This window comes from Rhea americana, unplaced genomic scaffold, assembly GCF_003343005.1.
Source record: "Rhea americana isolate MKP2758 unplaced genomic scaffold, rheAme1 scaffold_371, whole genome shotgun sequence".
NCBI classification, from domain to species: domain Eukaryota; kingdom Metazoa; phylum Chordata; class Aves; order Rheiformes; family Rheidae; genus Rhea; species Rhea americana.
In genome coordinates this window covers 88,723-115,405 of record NW_028186503.1, presented here as the reverse complement: position 1 = coordinate 115,405, position 26,683 = coordinate 88,723, and the positions used below count along the sequence as shown (strand labels likewise).

The 26,683-nt window shown below is 36.9% G+C and overlaps 1 protein-coding gene across 1 annotated transcript in view; it reads right to left on the bottom strand.

The window, feature by feature from the left end:
- The window catches only part of CRB1 (crumbs cell polarity complex component 1), a 116,709-nt gene extending 94,659 nt beyond the window's left edge, over positions 1-22,050 (bottom strand). The window contains exon 1 of the mRNA XM_085312955.1: positions 21,950-22,050. Within this exon, the coding sequence (XP_085169081.1) occupies positions 21,950-22,025 (76 nt within the window). The 5' untranslated portion in view covers positions 22,026-22,050. The remainder of the gene's footprint in view (positions 1-21,949) is intronic.
- Between the last annotated feature and the right edge of the window lie 4,633 nt (positions 22,051-26,683).

Sequence of the window (26,683 nt, the reverse complement as noted above, 5' to 3'; positions counted from 1 at the left end):
CTGACAGGTGCAGATCTGTCAGCAGGTTACAAATTAGCACCTCTGCTCCCCAAAGCCTCCTTGGCTCCTTAGGGAACTAGCAGTAGAGTCTAAGGTTTCTTACACCTTGGAGCTTAGCCCCGTACCGAATCACTCAGCTGCCTATTGCTAGGCAAGCCTTGCAATTTGGGAGATTTGAGTAAAGGACTTTTGCTCTGCAAGGGGTGGTTCAGTATCCAACCACCAGGCAGGCCTGTTGTCCCGAGGGTTAACGCAGTTGCCATAGACTACCTCCAGCAAGTCTCTACAAGGGCAATTTAGTGTCCCTGGAAAAGGGTAGCTCTGTCCTGCTGAAGACTGTGAGTTGGTTATCTGGACCAAGGCATCAGACTTCTCTGACAAAGGCCAGGAGTTCTGCAGCAAAGGGAATGAGCTCCAGGCTGCACTCTTCTTGGAGAAACAGTGCATGTCTGATCTGCAGAGAATACTATGTTATCACCCATAGAGAACTGTGACCTGCCCTGCTGATGAGCTCCCTTTTTGTTTGTGATGGATATGCTTTCTTTACGCTTTTCAGGTAAGATGCTGGTTATATGCATGAAAATACGGTATAAATTATTTTTATGAAATGATCGGTTTATTACTTAGGTATTTTTCTAAATATCAAGAATTTGTATTAGTATCAGAGTTGGAAATGAACAGTGGGTTGTTGTTTTTTTTTTTTTTTTTTTTTTTTCCTGGAGGAAAAAAATAAAGTGACTCCTAATGATCAAAATTTCCATCCAAATTGGTAGTAATTTTGTCAAAGTGTTGAACCATAGAGCTTAACTTATCGCACCCAGATGTGGAATCTTAGTAGTTCAGTATGCCCCTGCTACCCCAAAACAGTTTAGGAGTTGCTTAGAAGCTCAATTCAATGAGTAGGAACAGCAGTAATTTACACGCCTTTGCCATAGCTGAGCTGTCTGCTATACAGATTTGGTCCTGAATCAGGTCAGGAGAAAATGAGCTGTCTTCCTTTTGGATAGCCACATATTTCTCCTTAGAATAACAGAAGTGGGATAGCTACATGGATATACTGCAATCAGGAGGCTAGCCTAATATCTTCTGTTGTGTTAGGGCAGAGGACTTGTGCTATAACCAACAGATCTTTAAACCTGTGTAGATGTAAAATACTCTTAACCCCTGTATTCTCTCCTACGTATGGATTTACCTCTAGCAGGACTGCATCTAGGTTTCTCCTGACTTAGCCCAGACACACCCAAAAGACAAGCAGAAGAAAACAGTTACAACAGACACTCAATTGCTCTAAGTCACTGGTGCAGGAGTACATTGTCTGTATAGAACAGCTGCCAGAAAACCCCAGTTCAGGGCTTCTTTATGCGTGCCTCGGGTAGAAGAAGCAAGTGAATAAGGTAGTGCTTGGGGTCAAGCAACTAGAGTTTTCTTTTAACAATTATTTAGTGCTACATGTTTGTGGTTGTCATAGAAAGATCTTAGGCACTTTTTGCTGCTACTCCTATCCTCTAAGTATAGGAGTGTTTGCAGATGTTACAAGTGAACCGAAATTGCAAAAGTTAACATCTATTAAGAGCACAATTTCCAGTAATAGCATATCATAGAATGTACTGAATAAGATGAAAAAAACTCTGCTTTATGAAGATGTAAAATTATATCCTCCAATCACTTATAATTGGCTTGATTGCTGCTTACTCAAATAAACTACCTGTTTGCATATACACAAAATCATAGTTGTATACACTGAGGCAAGGTAATCTGCTGGACTGAAATCTATTTTATGCATCATGAAGTGACTTTTATGAATGTCCAACTGGTCTTTTCTGCACAAAACAAATGGTGATTTGTAGGACTGCAAAAGACCCCCAGTAAAATCAGAATTTGGCTAGCCTAAGCTTTTTAGTAGCAGTGATGCTCAGCATGAAAGATGCAGCTTGATTCTGATTTCAGAATGAGTTTGTAGTGGTGATCTTTTTTCTTAAAAGATATTAATTGTTTTTATTTGTGAGCTRGGAAAAACAGATCTGATTTTTAATAACTAAATATAAATGTGGACTGTCATGATTTCACTTGCTCTCTGGATTCTGTGTACCAGTTCAACTGCAGTTGCTGTAGTGACTTCCAAATAAAAGCTAATCATCACCTTCTTTCATTCATGAGGTGTTAATTTGCCTGGACAGAGATGCTGAGGCACTGGATATTGAGATCCTTTCAGGTTATTGTTACTCATTCAAAGTAGTTTGCTTTCACATGCTCCCCTACCCCACCCCCCGCCCCACCAAGATTCAGTTCTTTACACTTGCTGAACTTACCACCCCATTCATGCTGGCTTTTTGCCAGTTACCACAATATTCAGCATGTGTTAGATTAATAGCTATGGACAATACTCTTTTTCTAGGCTGCTTCCTTCTAAGTTGTGAATCAATACCATGAAATTTTATTCTATTTTACTATTAGCAAAGGGCAGTAACCCTACAGCTGATCTGTTGTGATTCTCTTCCTTCTTTGCTGACTGCTGCCCAAAAGGGCTTCAAGTTTGAATGGCTTGCTTAGGAGGAAGTGTAGCCTTGACTACTGGAGTTTTTCTTAAGTCAACATTTTCCAATATTCCAGCGTGCTACACTCCCTGGAAAGTGAGTTAAAGTAGGTCTCATGAAGGACTTGAGTTCATAGGAATGAAAGTTGTCACTTAGACAGGAATGTATGAACCTCAGGTACAAAAYCCATAATTGTCCATTGACTTCTCTTTGAGATGCCTTGACTGAAGTTTTTATAAAGAAATTTTTATTAAAGTTACTTGGAATCTAGTTTTGAAAAGCTGAGACCTTGCTTTTACTAGCATGTAATTCTTTACAGTTCCTTAACAATTTTCGTAGTGCTTTTCCTTCTTCGCATTGCTATGGCTGTTTGCTACACTGATTAAGTTTTCATAAGTGTCAGAACAATGTCAAGAGAATATGAAGACAGTGTCAAGACAAATATTTAAGGGAGACACTGTAAAAGAGGGAAGGAGAAAAGAGCTGTCAGTGCTCTGCGGAGTAGTCTGTAGAGAAAATACTTAAATGATAAAACCATTGTTACTGTGAGCCAAGTGAGACAGAGAGGATGAAATGAAGATATTTAGGCTGTTGCACCAAGAGCATCTCTGGATGACAGGTCAGCATTAAAGACTGGAAAAAAAGCAATTTAGAGGAATGCCTTTCCTACTGAACACTTGACCCATATTATCTTCTAGAGCATATTCTAGTTTCTAATGTTCTATCAATACGACACTATTCCAATTTAAGATCCTGGCACATTAATTTGTGATAGACACACACTCTTGATGATAAATTCAAAGAAAAGGGGTTCAAAGTCCCATTCCCCCGCCAAATGTTTTTCTAAACAGTATACCTTGACATAGAAAGATGTTTCAGTATCCATCTGCAGAAAGTTGGAGAGTTTGCCTGCTTGACTTATTTCCAGCATACTTTCTTAGTCATCACTGTGGCAACAGCATGGAGTGCAATCTAATTACATTTAGAGTCCAGCACTGCAAGATGCTGAATATCCTGCTCCATTTCAGTGCAGAATTCAAGCACATTATTTAATTCAGTCTCTCAGTGTATTTTTTTTTTCTGAAATATCTCTGGAGAAGAGGAGAGATGTTCTAAGAAGGGTRAATAAGGGCAAATGTACAGCTTGTGTGAGGCCATATTCCAATACCAAAGCTCTGTAAGGCAGTACTTCTGTCAGAGCCCTACTGAAGGCTCTTGCAGAGTAATGTGCTGCCAAGAGTGAGAGCAGTCTTCATGATTTAAACTTAAAGCATTGATTCCACATTGAGTCTTCAAAGTTCTTTGTGAATGCGCTCTCTATCCTCACAGGGTAGTGTGAATGCAGGGTTTTCATAGTGTTTCTGAACCTATTCTGTTTCTGAATCTCAGAGCAAATAATCAGACTTCTGACAGTTTAGATGGACATCAGTCAATGCCATTTCACATCTGGAAAAACAACACTGTCAGTGACTTTTAAATATCTTTATGAATCCTACTGAAGAGTTTTTTTTTTAAAAACAAAACAAAACAAAACACACTCCTGAACTATTTCCAAGTAATAATGTACTTTAAACACCTCAAAATAATTAGTGGGTAGTATTTCAGATATARCTATTGGGAGTGAACTAATTTAAGAGTAAAAATCCTAAGTACTTCTTAAGTATTGTATTTACTTATTTATTGATTGATAAATATATATAAAAATATCTCTATATATCATCTATACATATCTCTCTCTCTATAAATATATACACACATATATATATATAAAGGAAGAAGGCTGAATAGTTATCAGGTTTTCTTACATGCTGCCCATGAAACAAATGAAAATAAACATATGATAACTTTAGAATAGCAAGCATTTCTATTCCTAAAATTAAAATTATTTGCTGTTCAGGACAGCATTAATTCTAAAAGCATCAAACTGTTTTTTAGCCGAACTGCAAATTTTATTTGTCGCTGCAGCAGCAATGCTATAAGTAGACTTCAATCAGTATAAGCAGGTTAAGTTATATATTGTTAGCGGTTGAGCGCCCCTCTCTCCCCCACCAACCCTTCAAGTTTTGTTAATCTGAAAATAGTCTATCATTTTTGAATCAGTCATCAGCTGGAGAAGTGTTGTTCTTCCCTGAGGCTCAGATGCCTCCTGCTGCTAGAGTTCACACCTCAGATGTTATGTGCCTCTAGTAATTACTGCAACTAACCAATCACCCTGAAGAAAAGTTTATAGGATGGCAAGTTAGTCACTACAAAGAGTGTATCTTTTTTTCTGAATTATACTTGGAAAGCAGGAGAGGTCTCTAAATGAAAGGCGGCTATGAGTTACGGAATGAAAGAAGTGTTGTATAACAGAAATCCTTCTTGTAATTTAATTATTTTAAGGAACAGAAAATTGTTTTATAATAGATCACTCAGTCTCACCAAAATTCTGGAGAAGGCATACTGATATGAAGTGAGAAAACCAAGATCTATGTTTAGTGGTTAAATCATGCAACAAGGAGACTATCTGAATTGTATTCATAGCTGTGCCTTTGCAGGAGAGAGATTCACCTCACCTATCTCTATCAGTAGTCTTACCTGTGAAACTGAGACATTGCCTACTCAAGTGCTATGAGGTTTGATCCACTCATGTTTGTAAAACACCCAATACACCTCACAAGAAAAACRCAGAAGTTATTTTATGGATAAATTGCCTCTGCACCTTTGCAAAGAGGAGGAAGAATCCAAAAGAAGCATGTTCCTCTACACTGGCAGGACTGTGCTGGCGTTTGACACAATCATGGCTTTGCACTGTATATGCTAACTTTAAAGTAGGTAAAAGTCTTTGAAGGAGTCTAAACTGATGTTTAAACCTGAACTAAATATGCAGCTCTAAGTGCTGGGAGGATAAATGAGTTTTACAAAGTCAAATGCCAGACTGACCTTGAATATAGAAAGCAAAGCCCTAACTGTTAGCACAGAAAAATATTAGATTCCAAGACTTCACTTGATAAGCAGAACTAATTAGAAAAGATTAACAGAAATGAGGCATGTAATAGCTGGAACAAGGCATGACTGCAGTATGAAAGGCTGAATTGCCGTTATCTTTCATCAAGGCCAAGATCCTAAAAATTGCCTTTTTTTTTTTTTTTTTTAAGGCAAGTGACATGTTTTGCAGATGTTTAAGTGACAGCAACATTCATTGTTTTGTTTTGTTCTTTGTTCTGCACACAGGAGATTTCCTTGTGTTGAGACTGCTTTCAGCCTTGATATCTAACAACATTCTGAGCATGGGTGTCTCATTCAGGACTGTGCTCAGCATTCCTACTGTTCTGCAGGAGGTTACCAAGTCTGTGCTATAGTAGCAATACAGTGGGAGATCTTGAATTTTTTTTAATACAAAAAAGTAATTGATTTTTCTTGTCTACATATTTTTAAAAGTGTCTGAAATGCATTCTGCAGTCTTTTTTCYGCATGTTCTTTACTGCCCAATTTCTTTATCACTAGCCAGCTTCCCACAAACATTTACTTATCTATTTATTACTGAATAGTAATAAAAGTGCCATAACTAGTAGGACAGCACTTCTGATACATTTGCTGATATAGGCTACTATCTCAGCATTCTAGTAACAGTCTTAGTTAAACTGAAGGTGGTTCATATCATAGAATCATGGAATAGTTGAGGTTAGAAGGGACTTCTAGAGATCATCCCGCTCAAAACAGTGTTAACTAGAGAAGACTGCTCAGGATCTATTATGTCATATGCATTTCTTAGAACTTTCCATAATAATTTWAAAAAAATCCCTTATTTTCCAGAAGCCATCTTTACTCTAAGTATGTATTATTTGTCTCTGGTTAATGAAAGTACTGGTGCCCATCAACAGTGACAAAAAAGAGGCAGTCACCCATGAACACGTAGAATAAAATTCTTCAGGCTGACTCAGAGCCATAGCATAAAAGATGTGCAAGGTTAAAAGACTACAGGAAAACCAGTCTCCCAGCTGTCTGCATGTTTGTAGGTATGTTTATAAAAGTAAGTTAAGGGTTCATCTGTCTGTAGAACAGATAATGCAGCATAGTTCTATTAAACTGAAGTATAATTAARTAACACTGGCAAGTCCTCATGTGAGTTTCCTCTAGAACATGTTTCTGTGTTAGCCCAAAGAAGAAATGATGCAACTCAGACCTGATACAAATGCATTTCTAAATGGCTGCTTCGCTGTTACACAGAAATCCCTATATAGTGTAATAACAGCCTCCATTTGCTTTTAATAGCAATGAGGAACACAGTCCTATCAAAGTTTAATTTAAGAGGTGAGATTTAATGAGTGAAGATTATTGTTGCCAGGCCATCAAATTCCTTACTGAAGATTAAAGAATGTAGTCCCACTTTTGATGCATCTTCCTGCAGAGAAAGTATCTCAAAGGACGTCATTTACTTGAAAAGATATCATTCTTGATTGCAACCACAAGCCTCCTGATCATGTAATGCAAGGACATGCTGGTCCTGACTGGATATAGTACAGCAGTAACTTTRCTGAAGCCAGTGCAAGCCAGAAATTAAAACAGAGTAAGTAAAACTGGAATCAGCTCTGTTGGATGCTATACATGGACTACTAGAGATACCTACAACATATGTAACTCTTACTGCAGCAAAACTATTGTCAACTTGGGGATGAAGTTTGGGGGATGCAGCAAGTACATTGCAAGCCATTTTCCTAAGCCATGGGGCAGGAAGAATTCTTGCAGAGATCTTCGGGAATAAGAAAACGCCTATATGAATCCATGAGCTGACAGGCTCTTCTCCAAACAAAGTGCAGTGTCTAAAGGATTTTTCACAGCTTTCAGGCTACAGTAGAAGTGATAGAACAGATCTGCTCTTCTGCTGTGTGAAAGTCAGAACTGCATTATCTTTCTTCCAACCTCCCTTCTTTCCATCACTGGATCACTGTCAGATCATTAAGTCAGTCTGTTAACTGGAAAGATTTTTATCCAAATTCCTCCAAGGTGTTCAGTGACAATCCTTTCTGCTCCTGTTTAATCCCATTAAAGTTATGCACCTAAATACCTCTGTCTTATTCTTCACTACCATGGACAATGGCAGAAGTTCTGCAATGTCTACTTGCTCTTCAGGAAATACAGCACACTTTGGAAACAGTCCTTTGAATGCAAAAATACTGATTGATTCAGTCAACTTATTCTTTTTGCACTTTCCCATGAGCTCCAAACTGGCTAGATGTTAGATTAAATTGAATCAGACATGTAAGACGTACTCGAGAGAATAGAACAGATAGTTCTTGTTACATCAAGCAGAGAGTGTTTTTACACAGACTGAGGCTTGCAAATGTTCAGTACAATTAGAAGTGAATAAAGCATTGCAAATGTCAGCAATGTTTGATGTGGAAAATTTCTTTAACAGATGGATTAGCAGAGAATGGGTAGGTTTAGCTGGAAAGTCTGATTTGGTGGGTCCTATATGATGTTTTCTTTTGCCCTTTGCGGTTGCATTGTAGAAGCACCTTTTTGCATTATACTGTCATAGGATATGCCCTAATGTAGCCCTCCAAATAAGTATATGGAGCAAAGAGGTTTAGATTATCTTTCCCACAAACACATTTTTCACATTCTCCTACATTTCRAGATAAAAATAAAGAATGTAGAAAGATCTACTTTAAACTTCTGCATTTGAGGTAGAACAGGGACAAAAAGGGCCTTTGACAGCCCTATACATCTTCCTCTCATTCTATAGCTCTGACCTCATTTCTGTGGTCAGAAAGACCAGTGTCTTTCTCTTAGCTGCTTCTCTCACTGTCATTGCCATTCCTCCATTTGCTCAGCCTACAACCCTTCTGCCTCTGCTATATCTAACTTATCCATAAGACTAGCAATGGAAAATAAAGGGGCCACCGTTAGGACTACCATCAGCTATATCAGACCTCAGTAGTGATTTTGGCTTTTTTATTGCTCTTGGAGTCAGCAGGCTCAAAAATGAACTACATGCCACATGGTCTCTAGACTCCTCATCTTTAGAATTGCAAACGAATTGCATTTCATGTGGCCCATAATTAATGTTTCCGGAACTGTGCATGTAAATCTGAACTCCAGTTTACTCTTCCTCCCTACAAAACTGAATCACTAACCGGTTACTGTGGGATATTCAGCATTGCATGYGCCATATAGTCACAGAAATGCACTTAAGATACCCTGCAAAGATGTCKGTATAAATAACAAGATATACACGGATGGGTGCAGACAGAACTCCTTTTCCCATGATTTGAGACAGTGCTAATCCAGGTGCTATTTAGGTGTATTAGCAYGACACAGTGCCTGAGCTAATATAGTCTACCTCTCAGCATGAATTTGGACTCAGTATTGTGCTAACACAACTACACCATTTCTGCACCAAAGGTGGCTGATGTCCAGCCAGCAGCAGTGTGACATGCATCAGTTCTGACATGCTCTCAGAGGCTCAGTTTCCTGCTTTTAAGAGGTTTGTGAGTTACACTGCAGACTTTTTGTTGATAACAAACCCCAGTCATATCTTTCAGCCATGTGGATGCCACACTACATTCAGATTCCTGGATGCTTAAGCCATAGTGAGGCTTCTCTTTAAGCATGAACAAAATGTCACAAAGCTCTATCCCTTGCTTAGCAAAACACATCTCAAGTTACTGCTGTATGCAGATGGCTTTTTAAAGCTAAAATATTAAATTGTGAGTTTTGGAATTACTGCTGTGTCTAATCTATTAATGTAGGTTATTCAAATTGCAGTTGCTTACAGAGTGATGACCGCCTAAGTCTTTGCTTAGGCTCCCTGTCAAATTATGTTGTTTTCAAAGTCCTCTAACTTTCATTAAAAGAAAAGATGTGTTATAGTCACATTAAGAGCAAAGTCTGCCTTGTGGGACAAAGAGCTAGTGAAATGCTCTGTATCGTCCCTGTTAGAAACACCAATGAGGAGGAATGGGAACTGTCAAGGGAAGAGCATAAGCAGCATATGAAGGATTTTATCTACTTCTAGCTGCCCTGGCAGCTTGAATGTGAATTAGAGCAACCTTAAGTTTAACTACACCAGACAGCAGACTGCTTTTGGTAGTCCCAGCATACAGAATACACAGCASTGATCCTCAGAAACTGAAGAAAAAAGAAATTTCAAGCTATTGTGTCCATGGCTGAGCACTTAGGTTCGACCATGCAGGTTAGTCTGTCTACCCACAATCTTAATCTGAATCACTGTGACTGAGGCCACTTTGTAGGAATACCTCCTGTTTGTAGATTCCTTGACTAATGCAATTAAAGAAGCTTTGTCTGTCTCATTATTCAAGGGGAGATTAAGGGAATAGCATTCCAGCATGCTCAGCCTTGGGCAGGCAAGCAAAAATTAAAAAAAAAAGGTGTTTGTTTTTCCCCAAGCATTTACTCAGGCCACAATCATTCAAGGACAGTGCTTCTGAGAACAGGAGGCTGCACCATGCAAGTCCTGGTACTGACTCTGAACCTTAGTTGTTAGAGTGGGGATACCGTATACAACTGGTTAGCAGCTTATGCCCCTTTTCTACCCACGGAAATATTTACCCCCAGAAATATTCTGATTCTTATCCCCACCGATAAGACTTCAGGCAGACAGAAGCTGCTCCAGCCCTGAAGCTGTAGCAGCAACTGCAGAATTGCTTTGTTGATGCCTGGAAAGGACATGTTTTAACTCAGCCTGAAGGTGTTCTTTGGAGCTCCAGTCCCAGCTGCTTGGTATGTGTCACAGGATTTCAGGCTGCCTGCAGAGAAGTGTTGTCAATTGCAGTATTTGTCAAAAGACAGAAGCAATTTTCTGTTGACCCATTTTATCGATGAATAAAATATAATCAATATAAAGTAAATATAAAAATCTAATTGTAAAATTGTTTTTTTTTTCCAATTTGCTGGACTGTGAGGCCCTTCATTGATTATGGTACTGTGAATAAWTGAGAAAATGGAAAGGTACAGTGAGATCTGATTGATGAAACATGCTTGTCCCTAAAACCAACAAATTAATCTAATATCAATCTAAAAAATAATACATGTGGCTTATCTGTTTGCTGCCTGGCATGTTGTTTATCTGTTTGTTGCCTGCTGTCTATGACTCTAGATGAGTGAATTAGGTTTAAAGTCTCCCCTAAGAAAACAGTGTAAATATCAAGACCTTTTTTCTTTTGGAACCAAGTACAAAAAGCAAAGGAAATAGTCAAGGCCGCCTAGAGATTGAGCCATTATCTCACATGATTTTTTTTTTTTATGTCAAGAAGTGAATCATAAAAAATAAAAAGCAGAAGTATCTCCAAGAGGCGTTTGGCTCCAAACTCTGGTAGGCAGCAGGATCAAAGGTACTTAGATGGCCATTTCTCAAACTCATTTAATTGAAGGAATATGCCACAAATCAGGGTGGGAGAGGGTTGGGAATGGAACAACATATCTTAGATGAAGCATCAAAGTAAAGAGTCCTAGAACAATACTAATAATTTGTTGTAGCATGTAGAGAAAGGTTATATAAAAGAGATTCCTATGACTTTCTGTTTGTTTTTGCACAGCAGACCCCATTCCTGCATCTCTTTTCTATAGAGGCTGAGAGAACAGCTGTAAAACCTAGATTCCATTTTTCATTTTTTGACCATGAAAATTGTACTATTAATAATACATTTATTAATAATATTTTCTTGCATCCCACTGCCAATATATCAAGTACGTTCAATTTGCATGTAAATGGATAAGTGATTTGATCTCAAAATATGGAAATCAAACTACATAATTTCTTGCAAAACGTCTATTGATCCCCGTAGTAATCACTGCTTCTAATGTAGGGCTGCTTATTTAAAGCTCAAGAAACCAAAAATCAAGAGTAGATACTTGATATCTCAAAGAACCAGAGTAAACTATTTKCTAACTGAAATTTAGATAACAATGCTGTTGATGATGCAAGATGTGAAATAAAAACTTGCTCACTAGGCACAGTAGAAGAGACTCCAGAACAGCACTTTAGAAAAATACATTACTTAAAAGTTCCAGTGTCATTAAAAGAGCAGCTACGCCTCCAAATATGTTCAGCAAACTCATCTGAAAAAGGTGAAGGGATATTTTAATAGCTGCTCTTTTTTTTCCTCTCTTTAGACCTCATTTAATACAGCTCTGTGCCTACAGAACAAAGGAAGTCTCAAGGAAACCTCCTTTACAGATGGGGATATAGGGAAAACAGAGGCAGGAAACATAATCTCAGTCCTCACAGGGAGAAGTCACTGACTGCAAAAGGGGCTTTCTAGCTGTCCATCCCTGACCAGAGCTACTTTCCTGAGGCTGAAGCTAGGCTGCACCCTGCACCCAAGTCTCCTGAAAAAAGAATTCATATAGTGTCTGTCTTTGGTGTGGCACAGGGCCATGACTTCCCACAGCTGCAGTTTGTCTCTGCACTGTTGACCAGAGATGCCCAAGTTCTTGCTCAGGTTCTTGCACAGGGCTTCCCGCTCTCACAGTGGCTGAGCTGGCAGCCAAGCACAGCATGTTCTGTGTCCTGGCTGCTGAGCTAGCCTGCTGCTCCTGGCCTTCGTAGGGTGGACTTGAGGACTGGATGTAGGGCTGCCTTTGTTTTGAACAGCAGATAATCCCCAACGTTGTGCAGAAAGAGAAGGAGCTGGCTGCTGGCCTGGCCCAGGAGACTCAGTGCCACCACAGCCTCCAAGGGGCTGAGTCTCTGGGTCTCCATCACTTGAGCTCTCCACAGCACCTGAGGTGGTGCTGATTGCCCTCAGTTTATATAATAAAAGCTGAGAAACAGCAGTCTAGACAATCTCTGGTAGATAATTATCTAATCTGTTCATAAAAAACTTCTGATATAGATATTTAACTATCCTTACAATTAGAAAAGTCCCATTAATGATTCACTTAAATCTTCTCTGCTGCCTATGAAGCCTGTTACTTTGTAATATCTACCCTTCTGAAGGTCATGGAGGACAACTGATCACATTGTCTTCCTTGATTGCCATTCTCTTTTACATAGTTAAGATTGTAATCATGTCCTCCCTCAGGCTTCTCTTTCTGTGGCCCTTCATCATCATAGGTCACAACTTTCCAAATGTCTTCCTATTTTTTATATCCATTTTAGCTTTTCTCTAATTGCCTATCTCTTTCTCACAGTGGTACTCAAAACTGCATATAGTCAGCACTGAATAGTCGATTGATTAGTCTCCTGTGTCTTGCATGTCATACTCCTGTTAACATATTACAGAACAATATTTGCCTTTTCACACAGTTTTTCAGTATGTTACTGTCTAATTTGGCCATCAAGATTGATGCATTCTCTAAACAGCCCTACTTTTTTTTTTTTTTTTTTTTTTTTTTTTTTTTTTTTTTTTTTATGAGTTTCCTACTGAATAGAGGAAAAGGTGTGTGGAATAGCACGGAGACAGGACTTTCCAGGTATTCAATTCACCAAAAGTTACATAAGGAAAAAAAATGACATTTTCATAGTGACGTGTAAGTGCAAATGGCTGTATAGCATGCTGTAAAACTCATAACAGTGACAATTACTTACAAAAGTACGGTGCCTGCTATCAATGAAACGTGTGTTTATTCAAACAATTCAGTTGTGCAGTACTTTGAAGGAAACAGTATCACTACAGTTTTAGAAAAGCTAACAATGAAACTTTCATTAAGTAATTCTTGGCATCTTCAAAACATGATTGCAGATTTCTGTCTCACAGTTCTGCAGCTGAGACAAGATAAATCCTCTAGCAGGCAGGATAGAAACTATCTCTGCATTCCACATATAGGCACCCTAATTAAAAATGTTTTTCAAAATGATGTTTGATGCTTCCACTGGCATATGCAGACTGCAGACACAATTTGAAAGCAAGCAAATGTGTAAGACTGAACAATTTGCATATTCAAAGAAGAAGCAGTTCCTAGAAAAACTAGTTAGCAAATATTAATATCCCAAAGAAATATGAGCCCTGTGAAACTCTGATCTTATCTCATGGATTGTATTTGCAAGTAATACACATTCCACATCTTCTACCAAAGACTTTTGAATACCTGATCTCTGTAACCTGGAGCTATGTGAGAGGGTAGGATGAAGACTTAGACATGTAAGTGTACTTTGGTATTAAAGTTGCAATATTTCAGCAGTTCCAACATTATCAAGTACATTGACAATAATATTGACTTAGTCTGAGGTTTTGCCACACAGCAAAACTAGAACTTAACTAATTCTTCACATTCTGCAGTACGGATGTGTACGTAGGTGTGCACAGTAATTTTTAAAAAATTGGATGTAGATTCCTAAGTTACTCAGGGGCAGATTTTTAAAAGTAAAAAAAATACAGAGCCATATTTAATGAACTTTCCAAATTATCTAAACAGATTGGTCACCAACTCCCCCAGCAATGCATCTACAGAACGCTAGATGTATTTGTAAAGCCTGGACAGAGTTGAAAGTTTTATGTATATATTAACACAGTAGATTTATTTCCACTACTCATATGACACATTTTAACACTGTAGCATGGGTTTCTCCAGCACATTTTCTCTGAGGCTGCACAATGTGCCATTGTTTCAAAATCACGTGTGGGGTTTGTGCAGGTAGTGACACATACCCTTTACCCAACCTCCTTTCTTTCCTGTCAGACTCTTTCCTAATATATCATTACTCACAAACACCTGTTTATAGGGATTGAACAATGTTCTTTCTACAGAATTCTCTTTCTACTCATTGACTTTCCTGACCCATGATAATCATTTATATTTTTGAGTTGAACTGTAGATTTTTTTATAATAAAAAAGGGGAAGATAAACTAGGTACTGCTACAGGTTTGGTGAAGGTCTAAAGAGGTCTCAATGAGGGAAGTTCACATTTGCATTTTCCTTTTGCTACCATTTTAACTTTCATAGCCCGTTAGAATTAAAAGTTCAGTGTGAACAAAAATCGCACAYATTTTCTTGCAAATAGGGAGAGAATATTTTTATATCTCAGCACAGAGCAGCCAAGTACAACATTTACATTGGTACTTCTCCCACTTATCCACAATTAAGTGATTTATGTCAACATATTATTCAGTGTTTATCACGTATTGCTAAAATTGATGTCATTTTCAAAACCACCAATTAATTTCTTGTACTATGATTTCTGGGTGACTAGTACATGATATAGAGAATATTTAATTTTCAGAGGTTCTTAGTGTCTACAGTTCCCATTTTACAAAGCATATGGTAGAGAGGTTGTCCTAGACAGTGTAGCATTTACTGTTGTCTGTAAATTGATAGTCTTATTCTGTTATTGGAACACTAGATGTAGCAAGCAATCTAAGAATTTGAATTTAAAGGTTCAAGTACAGGTGTGGTTGGGATGTCTTTTAATTTTACTTTTATGCACATGAATCAAGCTTGTAGATGTTACTTCCCTGTTTAAAAATTGTAAAGCTATACTTTACATTCTTAGGACTTTTGTTTCCAGAGATGGAGTTATTATCCATAATAAAGTATATAAATGAAAACGGAGAGAAAAAAAAAAGACCTTATGCATGAGTCAAGAAGCTGTTGCTTTAAACTCACTTAGGATGAGGGCAAACAACTGAAAGCTAAACTATTTCATTTACGATATGCTATGGGCACAATCTATGACAGGTTGCACAGAGGGAAAGTCATAGTGCTTAGACACTGCTGATTGCAACTCTGACAGGCATGGCACTGGCATTCCACAGCTAACTAATGAGGAGCTACTGAGGTACTCTATCTGTTATGAACTCATCAGATGTTCATTCTAACAATACTGTGTTAGGAAGCTACTTGCATCATCTGAGTGTGCACAAGGGACAAGCAGTACGAGCAAAACCACAAATCTCTTTATGAGTAGAGCTTTATTCCTAACACAGTAATTATGCATTAATTAGAAGTTTAGTGAGTAATGGGAATAGCTGCAAGAGATTAAATTGCTCTTCCATGGGGAAAAATTGCATAGTGCCAACATCTCAGAGAGGCAGAAAAGGAGTGCAAATACAGCTCAGATGGTTTGTTGTCAATAGTGAACTCAAGCGAAGCATACTCTAATAGTAATTCCAAAGGAAATTCCATTCTTAATTTATGTATATTTGGGGTAACAATTATGAAATCAATAGTAGATTTTTTTTCAGCTCTGCTAAAAGGTCATGAAGTCACTAAAATAGTGAAAAATAGTTTGAAATTAAAATATTTTTTCCAGTGATTTTTGCTAAAAATAGGTTACATTAGTAATTGATATTTCACTATAAAGGTGATAAAAATTGATCAGGGAAACAAAAGACATGTTGTTGTATGTTGGGTTAAAATACAAGATCCTGAACACTTGATCCTATACAGAATCACTTCCAAAGCGGATGCTTAAATTATACCTGTATTTGTCATAATTCATCTCTTTCCCTTTCCTAAACCACTCTCTGCCCAGAGTGATATGCTGGCCATTCTGTTGGACAAAAAAGCAAATTCTTCTGGATTKGAGACATATTTCCTGTCAACTATTGTACATAAAGGTTCATTGTCCCTCCTCATACAGTGCTTCATCTCTGGCTAAAGGTAAATTTTCTGTAATTAGTTCATTTGTTACAGTTTGTGGAAATTAATTATGTACACAACTTATACACCGTACAAAACTAACTTATATTGAGACCTTGCATAAATAAAAATACTCCTAAAATAATGTTTAAACAAATCTGCAAATACATACCGCTATCCTCACATTAAGAGAATGAAAAAAAATAATTCTCTGATGCGTGGTTTTATATGATTGCAGTTTTAGATGATGTTTYAAAGTATCTCTGTTTATACGGAGTCTCTTGGTAAAAATAATTGGTTCTGTGTAGTCTTACCTCTCATTCACGTTTTGTTTTGGGGAGATGGTCAAAAAATGAATGAAATTATAAAAAGAGACATTCCTGAYGTATTACTCACCTAAAAGAAGACTTTAGCGAAATTTTGAGCTAAAACCAATGCCTATCCTACTTTGAATAAGTTTTATATTCGTATTTCAGCCTAGGTATATATCAGAGACTTTTCTACATGCTCTGCCCACATCTGTCACTTAAGAAAAATCCAAAACAAGATTTAAGCATCTGTGGATCTGGRAAACAATTAGGTATATTAAAAAAGACTAGCAAAGGTAATTTGTATATTTTATCTGATTTAATTTTACCTCAATAAAATAAAATTCATCAGTTTCTCAGCAAAACAGAAATTTGTAACAGAGAAAGAGATACAGAATGTTTAAGAAAAATGTTACAGTTTTCTTTTAATTAATTGTCGTTCACTGGGAAGACAATAGATGGAACTAGCTTAGTAATGTGTGTTTTGCAGCAGACTATTCATGAATTTGGGGCTAAATAAGGCACTTAGCCTGCACCTTTCCACAGGCTTGCTGTGTTGCATAGCTGTCGTGATGATTTTCATAGCCAAAACTCAAGTGTCCTACAGATCTCATTTCATCCACATGCATGATAACATATCATTCTGTTACTTCTGTCGTGTTCAGCTAAAATACATAACTGCCAAGTTGATGTTTTTTTACCAACCGCAAAAAAGTACTATAAGCAAGCTTTAGAGGCAGGGTCCTGTATTTTATTTAAGAAGTAATTAACAGAAAATACAGATTTCTCTCTAGACTGCTGACTCTTGGTCTATATATTTCATCTCCTCAGACCAGGATCCCAGTCCTGTTTCCGTACCTCACCATTATTCTGCCCAACTGCATGGCCTCTATTTTCCAAGTCCACCTTATCCTCTAGCAGGAAATCTTAACACTGTCTCAGGAAAGCATTCAGCTAAGCTTTATCACTAGACAGCAATAAACAAAAGATCTGACAAGGCAAACTCAGTGTGTGAGTTCTGTCCATAGCACAGAGACTTCTAATTATCTGAGATGCAGGATGCAAAGTTTGGACTCTGCAGCATAACAGAGAGGAAAACCGAAGAAATCTCAGAAATGTTSGGCTTGAAAGATTTGCTTGGATCACTCAGACCCCTGCTTCTGGACTGCACTGGAAAAGACCATAATATCCTTCCAGTTATAGGATTAATCAATATACTAAGAAAAGTAATTTATTAGGGATAGTTTCAAGAACTTCACAGAAGACAGACTGTAAATTAAGAAAAACACTGTCCGCCTGCAGAGAAGTCCTGCAGCAGTGGATGTACCCATGTATGGCTATACAGTCTCCACACATTTATAAGCAGCATTCTGCCACCTCAGTGGCTTTTATGATAGCAGAAAAGATCAAAGCACCCTCCTGGAGCATCAGATGTTCTCTGATATACTCCTCCTTTTTGCACCCGGAGAGGACTGAGCTCATTGTCTTTTTGTATCCTTTTCTTCCAGTATGACAATCTCAGGTTCTCYTCTAAAAGATCCTTTAAATAATTTTTTGAGAGATAAAAGTGAGCCTTGCAGTGCTCCTGAGAAATTAAGAGGCAGGAGCTGCACTGCAAGGCCAGTGGAGGAAGCCTATTCCATTAGGAATCATTGCTGCTTATTTGCATCACCTGAACAAAAACTTAGAACACTGCAGTCAATTCAGCCTTGTGAAGGAAGCTTAGGGATATACCATCCTCTATGCTACTGAGAGGTAATGGGGCCTCAAACAGGCTCCAGTTTAAACCCATTCATTGCAGCTGTCTCAAAGTCCCTGTCTTGTCCAATTAGGTTGAAGTAGTTACCCTTTTCTCATTGGTATTTCCTTCTCTGACTTTTAAAATCTGATTTATTGATTGTTGTAAACAAGTGGATATAAAGTAAAAAAAAAAAAAAAAGTAAAACAGAGTATTTTATGGCACATCAGGCAGCAGGGAATCTATCAGGTGTAAATTAATTTGTCAGAAGCAAGCAAGATAAAATTTGAGAGACAGAACCCATTTTCCTTACAATACAATCCTTACAATAAATGGGAATCTTAAAGTGATATATTAAAAAGTGGGTCAATGCTTCAGTAAAGCAAATGAGCATCACAATTTGATGTGTCAAATATTTTTGTACATCTAGAATTAAAACAGGAGGTATTTTCTACTGTTTTTAATCATCTTTATGCAATTCTTTAAATCTCACATTTTATCTGAAACACATTTTATCTGAAATATAACTAAAAGTACAGTATTTCACTATCACACCATCCTTAAGATCCAAGAAGACCAGTGTCCCTACTAGAAGAAGTTCTGCACTAAGAAACTATCTTTACAGCCCATATAATCAAATCTGCTAATAAATGTTACATGCTCATCTGTTATGGCTACTACTCAGTAAAACTGATGGTCATCAAAACCTAAATCTAGATCTGAATTCAGTCTTGGATTTTAACAGGAATCAAACATAGTTCAAGGCTCTTTTATGACAAAACAGGAACAAATAAAACCAAAATCTTTCCTTTTTCCTAATATTTTTCCTGGCACATTGTGCTGTTGATTTCTGATAAAGTCACTTAGAGGAATGGRTTTGGAAATACAACTTTGCAACGACGGCACTATACCCGTTATTTTTATTATCAAGCACATACATTTCAGAATATTAGTGTTTGTATTTGTACCACTATTATTAATGATAGCATTATTTATCAACTGGGGCTTCAGTGGGCTAAACTACATTACAAGTGGCCTTTCTAAAAGCACTTTATGCAATTAGATTATAAAAGGAATTTTTCTGTTGTTGGAAGGCTGTGATTTGCAGGCTGAAAACTCTGTCACTGTGCAGTTCAATGTTAAGTGTTGCTACTAGTGATAACAAATGTGAAATACCATTTTAGTTATGCTAGAGATTCAAAAGGAATCACAAGCCAGAGGATTGCTTTAATGCTTAAGTTTTCAGCTTTACAGAACTTTTATGTGCAGTTCAGAAGAGTTTTATTAAAGTCTGTTATCTATTTAACATTTAGTGTTGCATGAAAATTAAAGAACTATTTCTCATAACACAAAGAACATACGAGCTATTTTTCAGAATGAAGGTGCACTATCATTTTAACGATGAGGTTAAAAAACTTTGTTTAGACTTTTCATTTTAGTACTACGTACTAATTTTCTGCTATACTAGTTAGAATATTTTGTTTTTATGTTACAGTATTCCTGCGAATGTTTTAATTTCATTGTATCTGCTAAAAAAAAATAGTAACTCTGTTATTAAATGGCTGTTTTCTTACTAGCTGTATGGGATGTGTCTTAGTCTATATATACCAATATTCATGTCAGAGAATTCATGAGCAGGAAAAACTGTTACATGGAAGTATGTTTAAGGAAGGCTTGGCTTCTAAATGTTATTTATTTCCCAAGTTGTTTAGAATAAACCAATTATGAGAAAGACTTAGGTAATACATATTTTATGTTAATCTGCTTTAAGATTAGAATCCTTTGGGGAAAGACAAGTCTAGTAAACTGATTAAGAAATATAATAGTTTATACAACTTTTATACATACCAGATGTCATCTCACTCCTGCAATATCCACAACTTTTATATCTTGGTCATTCTCAGTTTTAATTTTTTAGTAAGGAAAAAATTACAGTCTGTTTTTCTGTTTATATTTTGGTTTTATCTGTTCAGTTATCTTATTAACTGAAATTGTTAGCAGTTTTAAAGCTGTGACATGCAAACTTCTCAAGCGAAAATAGCCAGTAAGATTCTAAAATACACTGCACTTACATATGAAGGTTCCTGAGTGTGATTCTGTATTCCASTGACACTGATGTACTAGAATGGAGCAATCTGTAACAACCACAAATCTACCTGAGAACAAGACAAAACCCTCTTGCTTGAGACTGACATAYGCCAAAGAAAAAACTCATGCCACATCTGAAATGTCATCCCAGTCAACATCTGTGCTAAAGAAAAGATACAAGATGACATATAACAACTTTTATCTCCTTTGCCAACCTGAATTGGGCAGAGCTCAGCCAAGGCCAAAACAAAAACTAGTGGTTACCTTTTTCTGCCGAATCTTGTGTCCTTTTTTTTTGTTGTTTACACTCTAACAATGCTTTCTTTATGCATAATGTTTTAAATGTGACCTTCTTAATTTTATAAGCATCTGAATTGTTATTGCCCTTCCCACAGCATTTATGTTTTGCTTTAATTTGCCTGCCTCATGTACAAATGAGATTTCCTAATTATCACCATTCCAGTTACTTTTTTTTTTAGAYAGCAGATTCTGTCTCAGAGATTCTCACACAAGGATTTAATCTGGTTGTTCACYATATAGCACACAGACTTTGAAAAAAGTAGAAAATCCATTCCCTTTTGTCCAGGAGATGTCCTGTTGTGAGATAATTTAGAAAAGAACATTCTGGCATCACTGATTGATATCCGTACCTCCTCAAGCAAGAAAATTACTAGGATAAAACAATAAGTGTTTCTATGACATGCTGTGTTTTTATTCTATGCTTTAAAGGATTTTTTTGTTTTGGATCTTTTTATTTTATTTTTTTAACAGTGCTGCTTGATCTAACTGCATCTGTATGCTTTTCAATATCTAATTTATGTTGAGCTGTAAACTGTCCAAGTAACAATTTGAGTGATGCAGCAACAGAAGGTGACCCAGATTACACAACACTGTATGTTAATGCCAAGTCTTCCTGTTTAATGGCAGCTGCTCAAAGCTTTGTCTTATTGAGATTCACATTCAACAGACACAAATCAAACAGTATTCTCAGATAGGCACATATCCTGCCTGTCTTCATTTTAAACATATTCAAGAGCTACTGCTTTTCATAAACATRTATCAGCTTCACCAGCTGAGGCCATTTAGTCTCCTTAGCTTGTATTTACTCTCAACCATCTGCTAAAATTATCAAGGAAAACCATAGTGACTTCCAACATTTTGCTACTTCTGTTCATGTGGAAGTTTGCCGAAAATATTTTCTTAACAAAAATAGTTGGACTTTTGTACTCTCTCATAATGGAGAGTTCAGAACACCAAATATATCACATTTCTTTAATAACTGGTTTCTCCAGATATTTTAAAATATAAGGTAATGCTTATATAATAAAGCAATGAATCGTACTAGAATACGTAAGATGAACAATGTAGAAAGCATGACTGCCTAAGCAAAAGATAAATTAGTCTGTACTTTAAGCAGTTAGGTTTAAAATCATTGAATGAATGTTACCAAAAGACAGTTTTTAAAAGTATAAGTACCATTTATTTTCTGTGTTTCACATTGTTATACTTTCAATATGTCAACTAAAGTATTAAAAAAATGCTTTTATTCTTTACAAAAGAAATAGTTTGAGCACAAAGATCAGGAAAGCTAATACGCAATGAATATAAACAACTTATAGTTTCATGGACCTAATCCTTTTGGCAACTTCATCAATATTTTAAAACCTCCTGACAAAACAAGTTTCCTACTAGAAATGCATGTCCAGCTATCTATCCAAAGGATATGTGAAAACAATAAGAAAACGATAAAATCTTACTTTTTAAATGGATGAGCAGCAAAAAACTGAGGTAGAAGATGAGTAGAAAGTTAATTCTTGAATGAGCCATATTCATCTTGATAGGACATCCTCTTCTAAGTTGTCTGTTGTCCAAAGAGCCGGTGCTGATCCTTAATGCTTTCTCCTCGTCTCTGAAATACCAAAGGCACAGAATCCACTATATGCCATCTTTGCTTGTGACCCTCATCAGCCTGTTCACTGTAAAGCTACAGACTTTGACTCAAAAGGCAGTTGTGCTTGTTAAGATTTTACTTCAGCAGAGCTGAGTGATTTTTTAAACCTGGTGCAGATTTTTCTGCTCGCTGGACTGGAGYCTTTCCCCAGCTTTCTATTATGGAACGGTGTCATGAATAGCATGCTGTATTTAGCTGACACAATACAGCAGATACTGCAYAGGGCTGTCTTTTAAGCTTTCAAAATGTATCGCCAATTAACTTCTACTTAAAGCTTGATTACATTACATTCCTTCCAATTCACAGCATAAACACTTAATGCTTTTTGCATAAAGCTGGCTAATAAACACTTTATGCTTTTTGCTTTCCTTCTGTATCTCACACCATTAGAGCACAAAGTGAAAACATGAAACATCCTCTTTTTCAATATTTTTTGTAGTTAGAGATTAACAAACTGTTTTATGGAATCTCTCTCTCTTTTTTCTTTTTTTCCACTGGATTTATTTACTTTTGCCATTATCAAAAAGGGTATAACAACTGGGAGTCGGCACAGGTGCTCTGAGCTTCAGTGGGTCATGTTAGTTATAGTTTCAAGATGCTTATAGACAGGAAACTGACATTTATGGATTCAGGAGAAAGACAGTAAGGTTGATAAGGGTATGAGATCAGGACTTAAAAAATGCAAAGGGGAAGAAATTCCATTTCTTCCTAGCCAGAGCTGACTTTAGGCAATTGGTACAATGGCACTGAGTCCATGCATATTCAGAGGAGCCTTCCCCAGGTTGTCAGGGTTCATTCATCCTCTGTTCTTTTGCTGCTTTATGACACAGAGTGCCCAATTTCTGTACAAAGCTGTCCTGGCATCTAATGCCTTATCAGTTGATTACAACTTGCTTCATAGATAATAAAGCCTTGGCATGGGCTAGCAAAAGGGGAAGGGAAGAAAGATGGCTACAGCCTCAGCAGTCACTTTCAGATAATACCATCCCAGTACAATCAAGATCTTCTGGCATAGTACAAACTCAAGCAATTTTTAGTATACGTGTTTACTGTGGGTAAATTACGCTATGAAAATCATCGCAGTAGAATCAACAATTCAGGCTCTGGAGCCAAGAGTGAAATGAGCTTCCTGTCTGGTAGTGAACTTCTTTCCACCATCTTCACTTCCTACCAACCCTTCTGCCCTTTGGCCCTCTGTTTCCCTGCTTGCTGTCCTTGACGCAGCAGAGACTAGGCACTCCCAAGGACAGGAAAAACACTGAAAAATCTGTTTGGCCATTATTATGTTATAACACTGTAAAACAAATAATGCTTCATAAATTTTAGATGTTCTTTTTTGCTCCCCAATTCAATAGAAACTCAATCTCTGATTCAGTAAGTCTTTGGTAAAGTGTTTAACTTTACCCACACATTTAATTAAACGCAGACTTAAAGTCAAGCACGTGCTTAAGGCCAAAATTGAGTGTGGAACAGATAGTTGATGCTAAATGGTTTGTGAAAGGAATTTAAGAAAGTTACCTATTATGGGTAGATAAAACACATTCACATCTACTCTTTCATCTCTGAGTCATTTTAGAACACCTTTCTCCTGTTTTGGGACTCTTCCTTCTTTTCCACCTCAGTCATGTGCAACTAACTACCACTCACCCACTGATAACCTTGTGATCCACCTTTAGAGACCCTCTCTAGCTCCTCCAGCCAATAGCAGCTCTATCACCTCTGCTCCTGGGTGGCCTCGCAACCTTCTGGCTCTCCTGCAGGCTGGGACTCCGACCCTGAAGCCCTGCTGCGCTGAACTTGCAGCTCTTTCCAAGCCTTCCCACTCCACCAATGATTCTTCAGGTGGCTTCAAAGAGCCAGGGTCTCTAGGATGGCAACCCAGCCTGGCCTTTTTAGTCAAATGTAATTGATTATGAATATTACAATGAACTGGGCTTCTAATGGGATATAGTTAAGTAACTATAGCTATAGTTACATATAAATAGTCAAATAGCTATTTATATTTTTCAGCTCTTTCTCTTTTAAGTCATCCTTTAGATTTATACATAGGCTTATATTTGTTTGGATGTTCTCCTCTCACTGCCTTCTGTCTATTCAGTTTACTTCTGAAATTATCTAGTAAAATATTCGAACATTACAGTGTGAACATGAAAATATTATTCTGCCTTCTGGGAATTCTTCTGCGGGACTACATCATACACTTGAGTTCAGAACTGATTACCTATTTAAAATGCATTATTATGTAAGTTTGCTAATATATATGTTACTTAGAAACTCAATATTTTCCATTATGCTTTTGAATAATTTTAAAATTGATTTTGTAGAATTAGTCTCCATTAAYAGGAATCTGACACATTTCTCTATGATGGTTATAATTGTTGATTAAATTAATTTCACCTTTACTAGAGAAACATTGGGTACTAGTCTAGAATTAAAGTTTAAAACTGAGGACTAAGGCATATTTCCAACAGTTCTTAGTTGGAAAATACCTCATCTGAAGATTTTCAGATTCAATATACCAGTTAAGTTTAAAAAAAAAAAAAAAGAATTTTCATAGCGACAAAATGCTTGTTTTGAAAAGATAAAATCTGCAGTTCTGAAAAACATATCCTAACTACTAAAATGAAGCAATCACAACTATTAAATCTAGATGTTGTTCTGAAAACCACAAAGATTTGTAAAGTCTCTGTTCTAAGCAAATCAGGCTTCAGACATGAAGACGTGCTATCAATCCAAAATTATACTGTGTAAATGTCAGTGGTAGTATTTGAACTAAATAGTCTACCAAGTAATTGTTTGGTTATTATAGTCCACATAGCAAATGTATGAATAAACCCTAGTTCTTTTGAAAGCTCATAAAAAGTGAATTGCTCTCAGGATAGTCAAAGAAGATTTTTTTCTTGAGAAGAGCTGCTTTTCCACCACATTTGAAACTTAGCTCTGCATTTCATAACTTCAAATATTTCTTCCTCCTCACAAACTATTCCAGGATTTAACGGGAATCAAGTTATCTCACCACAGACTGCCCCATTTTCTTTCATATAAGTGTTGTCCCTTTTTGTTCTGATTGCTCYTTTGCAGCAATTACAGTGCTGTATGGTGTCAGACTATACTATTTAGTATCATGTCTTCTACTGCATCTCTAGCCAACAAATGTCAATATAAAACATCTTTTGTTCACTGACACAAGCATTGTTTTCAGCTTTCAGATGACAGCAGTACTAATTAATCATGCATCTTCTGCCTCTCACTGCTAAGGATGTTGTTTCTGGATTGCTTGGTGTTGCTCCAGTTTAAAGTGTAATTTTTACAGACATCATCCTGTTCCTTCCAGGTCAAACAAAATTATAGGAGATTTTCCTAAGTAATTGGTATTTCCTTTCCTGTCTGCATGATGTTATAATATTTTAATATAAATGATAAATTGAACATAAAAGAAGGCAGTAAATTATCCATATATAGTGTAAAATTATTTAAAGTGGAAGATGTAAATTCACAGTGTTTGCTGTTTAAGCAACCTTAACCTTTCTTTAACGGATTTTTTTTTTTTTCCTGGTAATTAAAACATTGGCAACTTGCCTATGCTATTAGCCAGCAGCAGGTGGGTGATTTCTTGGAAGAGTGGAAGGAGACTGAGATGAAGATAATAGTGTTTAGAGAGGTTGTTATTCAAAATGCAACTGGACAAGGTCCTGGGCAACATGTTCTAACTGGACCTGCTTTGAGCAGGAGTTTGGGCTAGAGACCTCTGGAGGTCCATTCCCATCTACATGATTCTGTGGTTCTGTGAATAGAACATTAGGTTTTCTGTAAAAGCTCTAGCCTATTTCTGTTCCATTCCCAGTTTTACATGTCAAATGCTGAAAGCTTTATAATATAGTGCTTGCTTTCTCCTAGTGTCTTTGGCTTTTCTTGCTAGCATTCAGCAGTACTTCTTGTCTATGTCTTCTATTAACCACTTGCAGAATTTTGTCACAGATGTGTGTCACTGTTCAGCGTTGGTCAGAATTTCATTTTATGAGAAACCCATGGATTATGAAGGCCAGAGTCTGTGCCAATGAAAATTTTGTTTGAATGAAGAAATTGGACTCGCCCTGTATACATATAATGTTTATAATAAATACATTTATTGTAAAGTATTGCAGTGCCTCTAAAGATATAGTTCGGTTATAGAAGTTTCAACATCATTACTAAATTCCTCTCTCCAAACAGGCAGGATATTCTAATTTTCTTATTAGAGAAAAATATAACACCAAATTATTCAGGTGTTGGCTTTATCTATTTTACCAACACGTAGAAGGAGGTATTAAGAAACGATAACAAGTCCTTCACCATTTCTGCCGAGGACAATAGAGTTGTGGTAAGATGTGAATCAGGGTAGGCTGCTGCCATTGATAACTGATCCAAAGTCACTCAGGTTTGACAGCCCTAGGGCATTCTAATTAGGGGGTATCTCTTCCTAGGCACTCATGAAGTTTGGAAATAGGGGCTAGTTTACTCACACCAGCTGTCATGCTGAACACAAAAATAAATCAGGAAA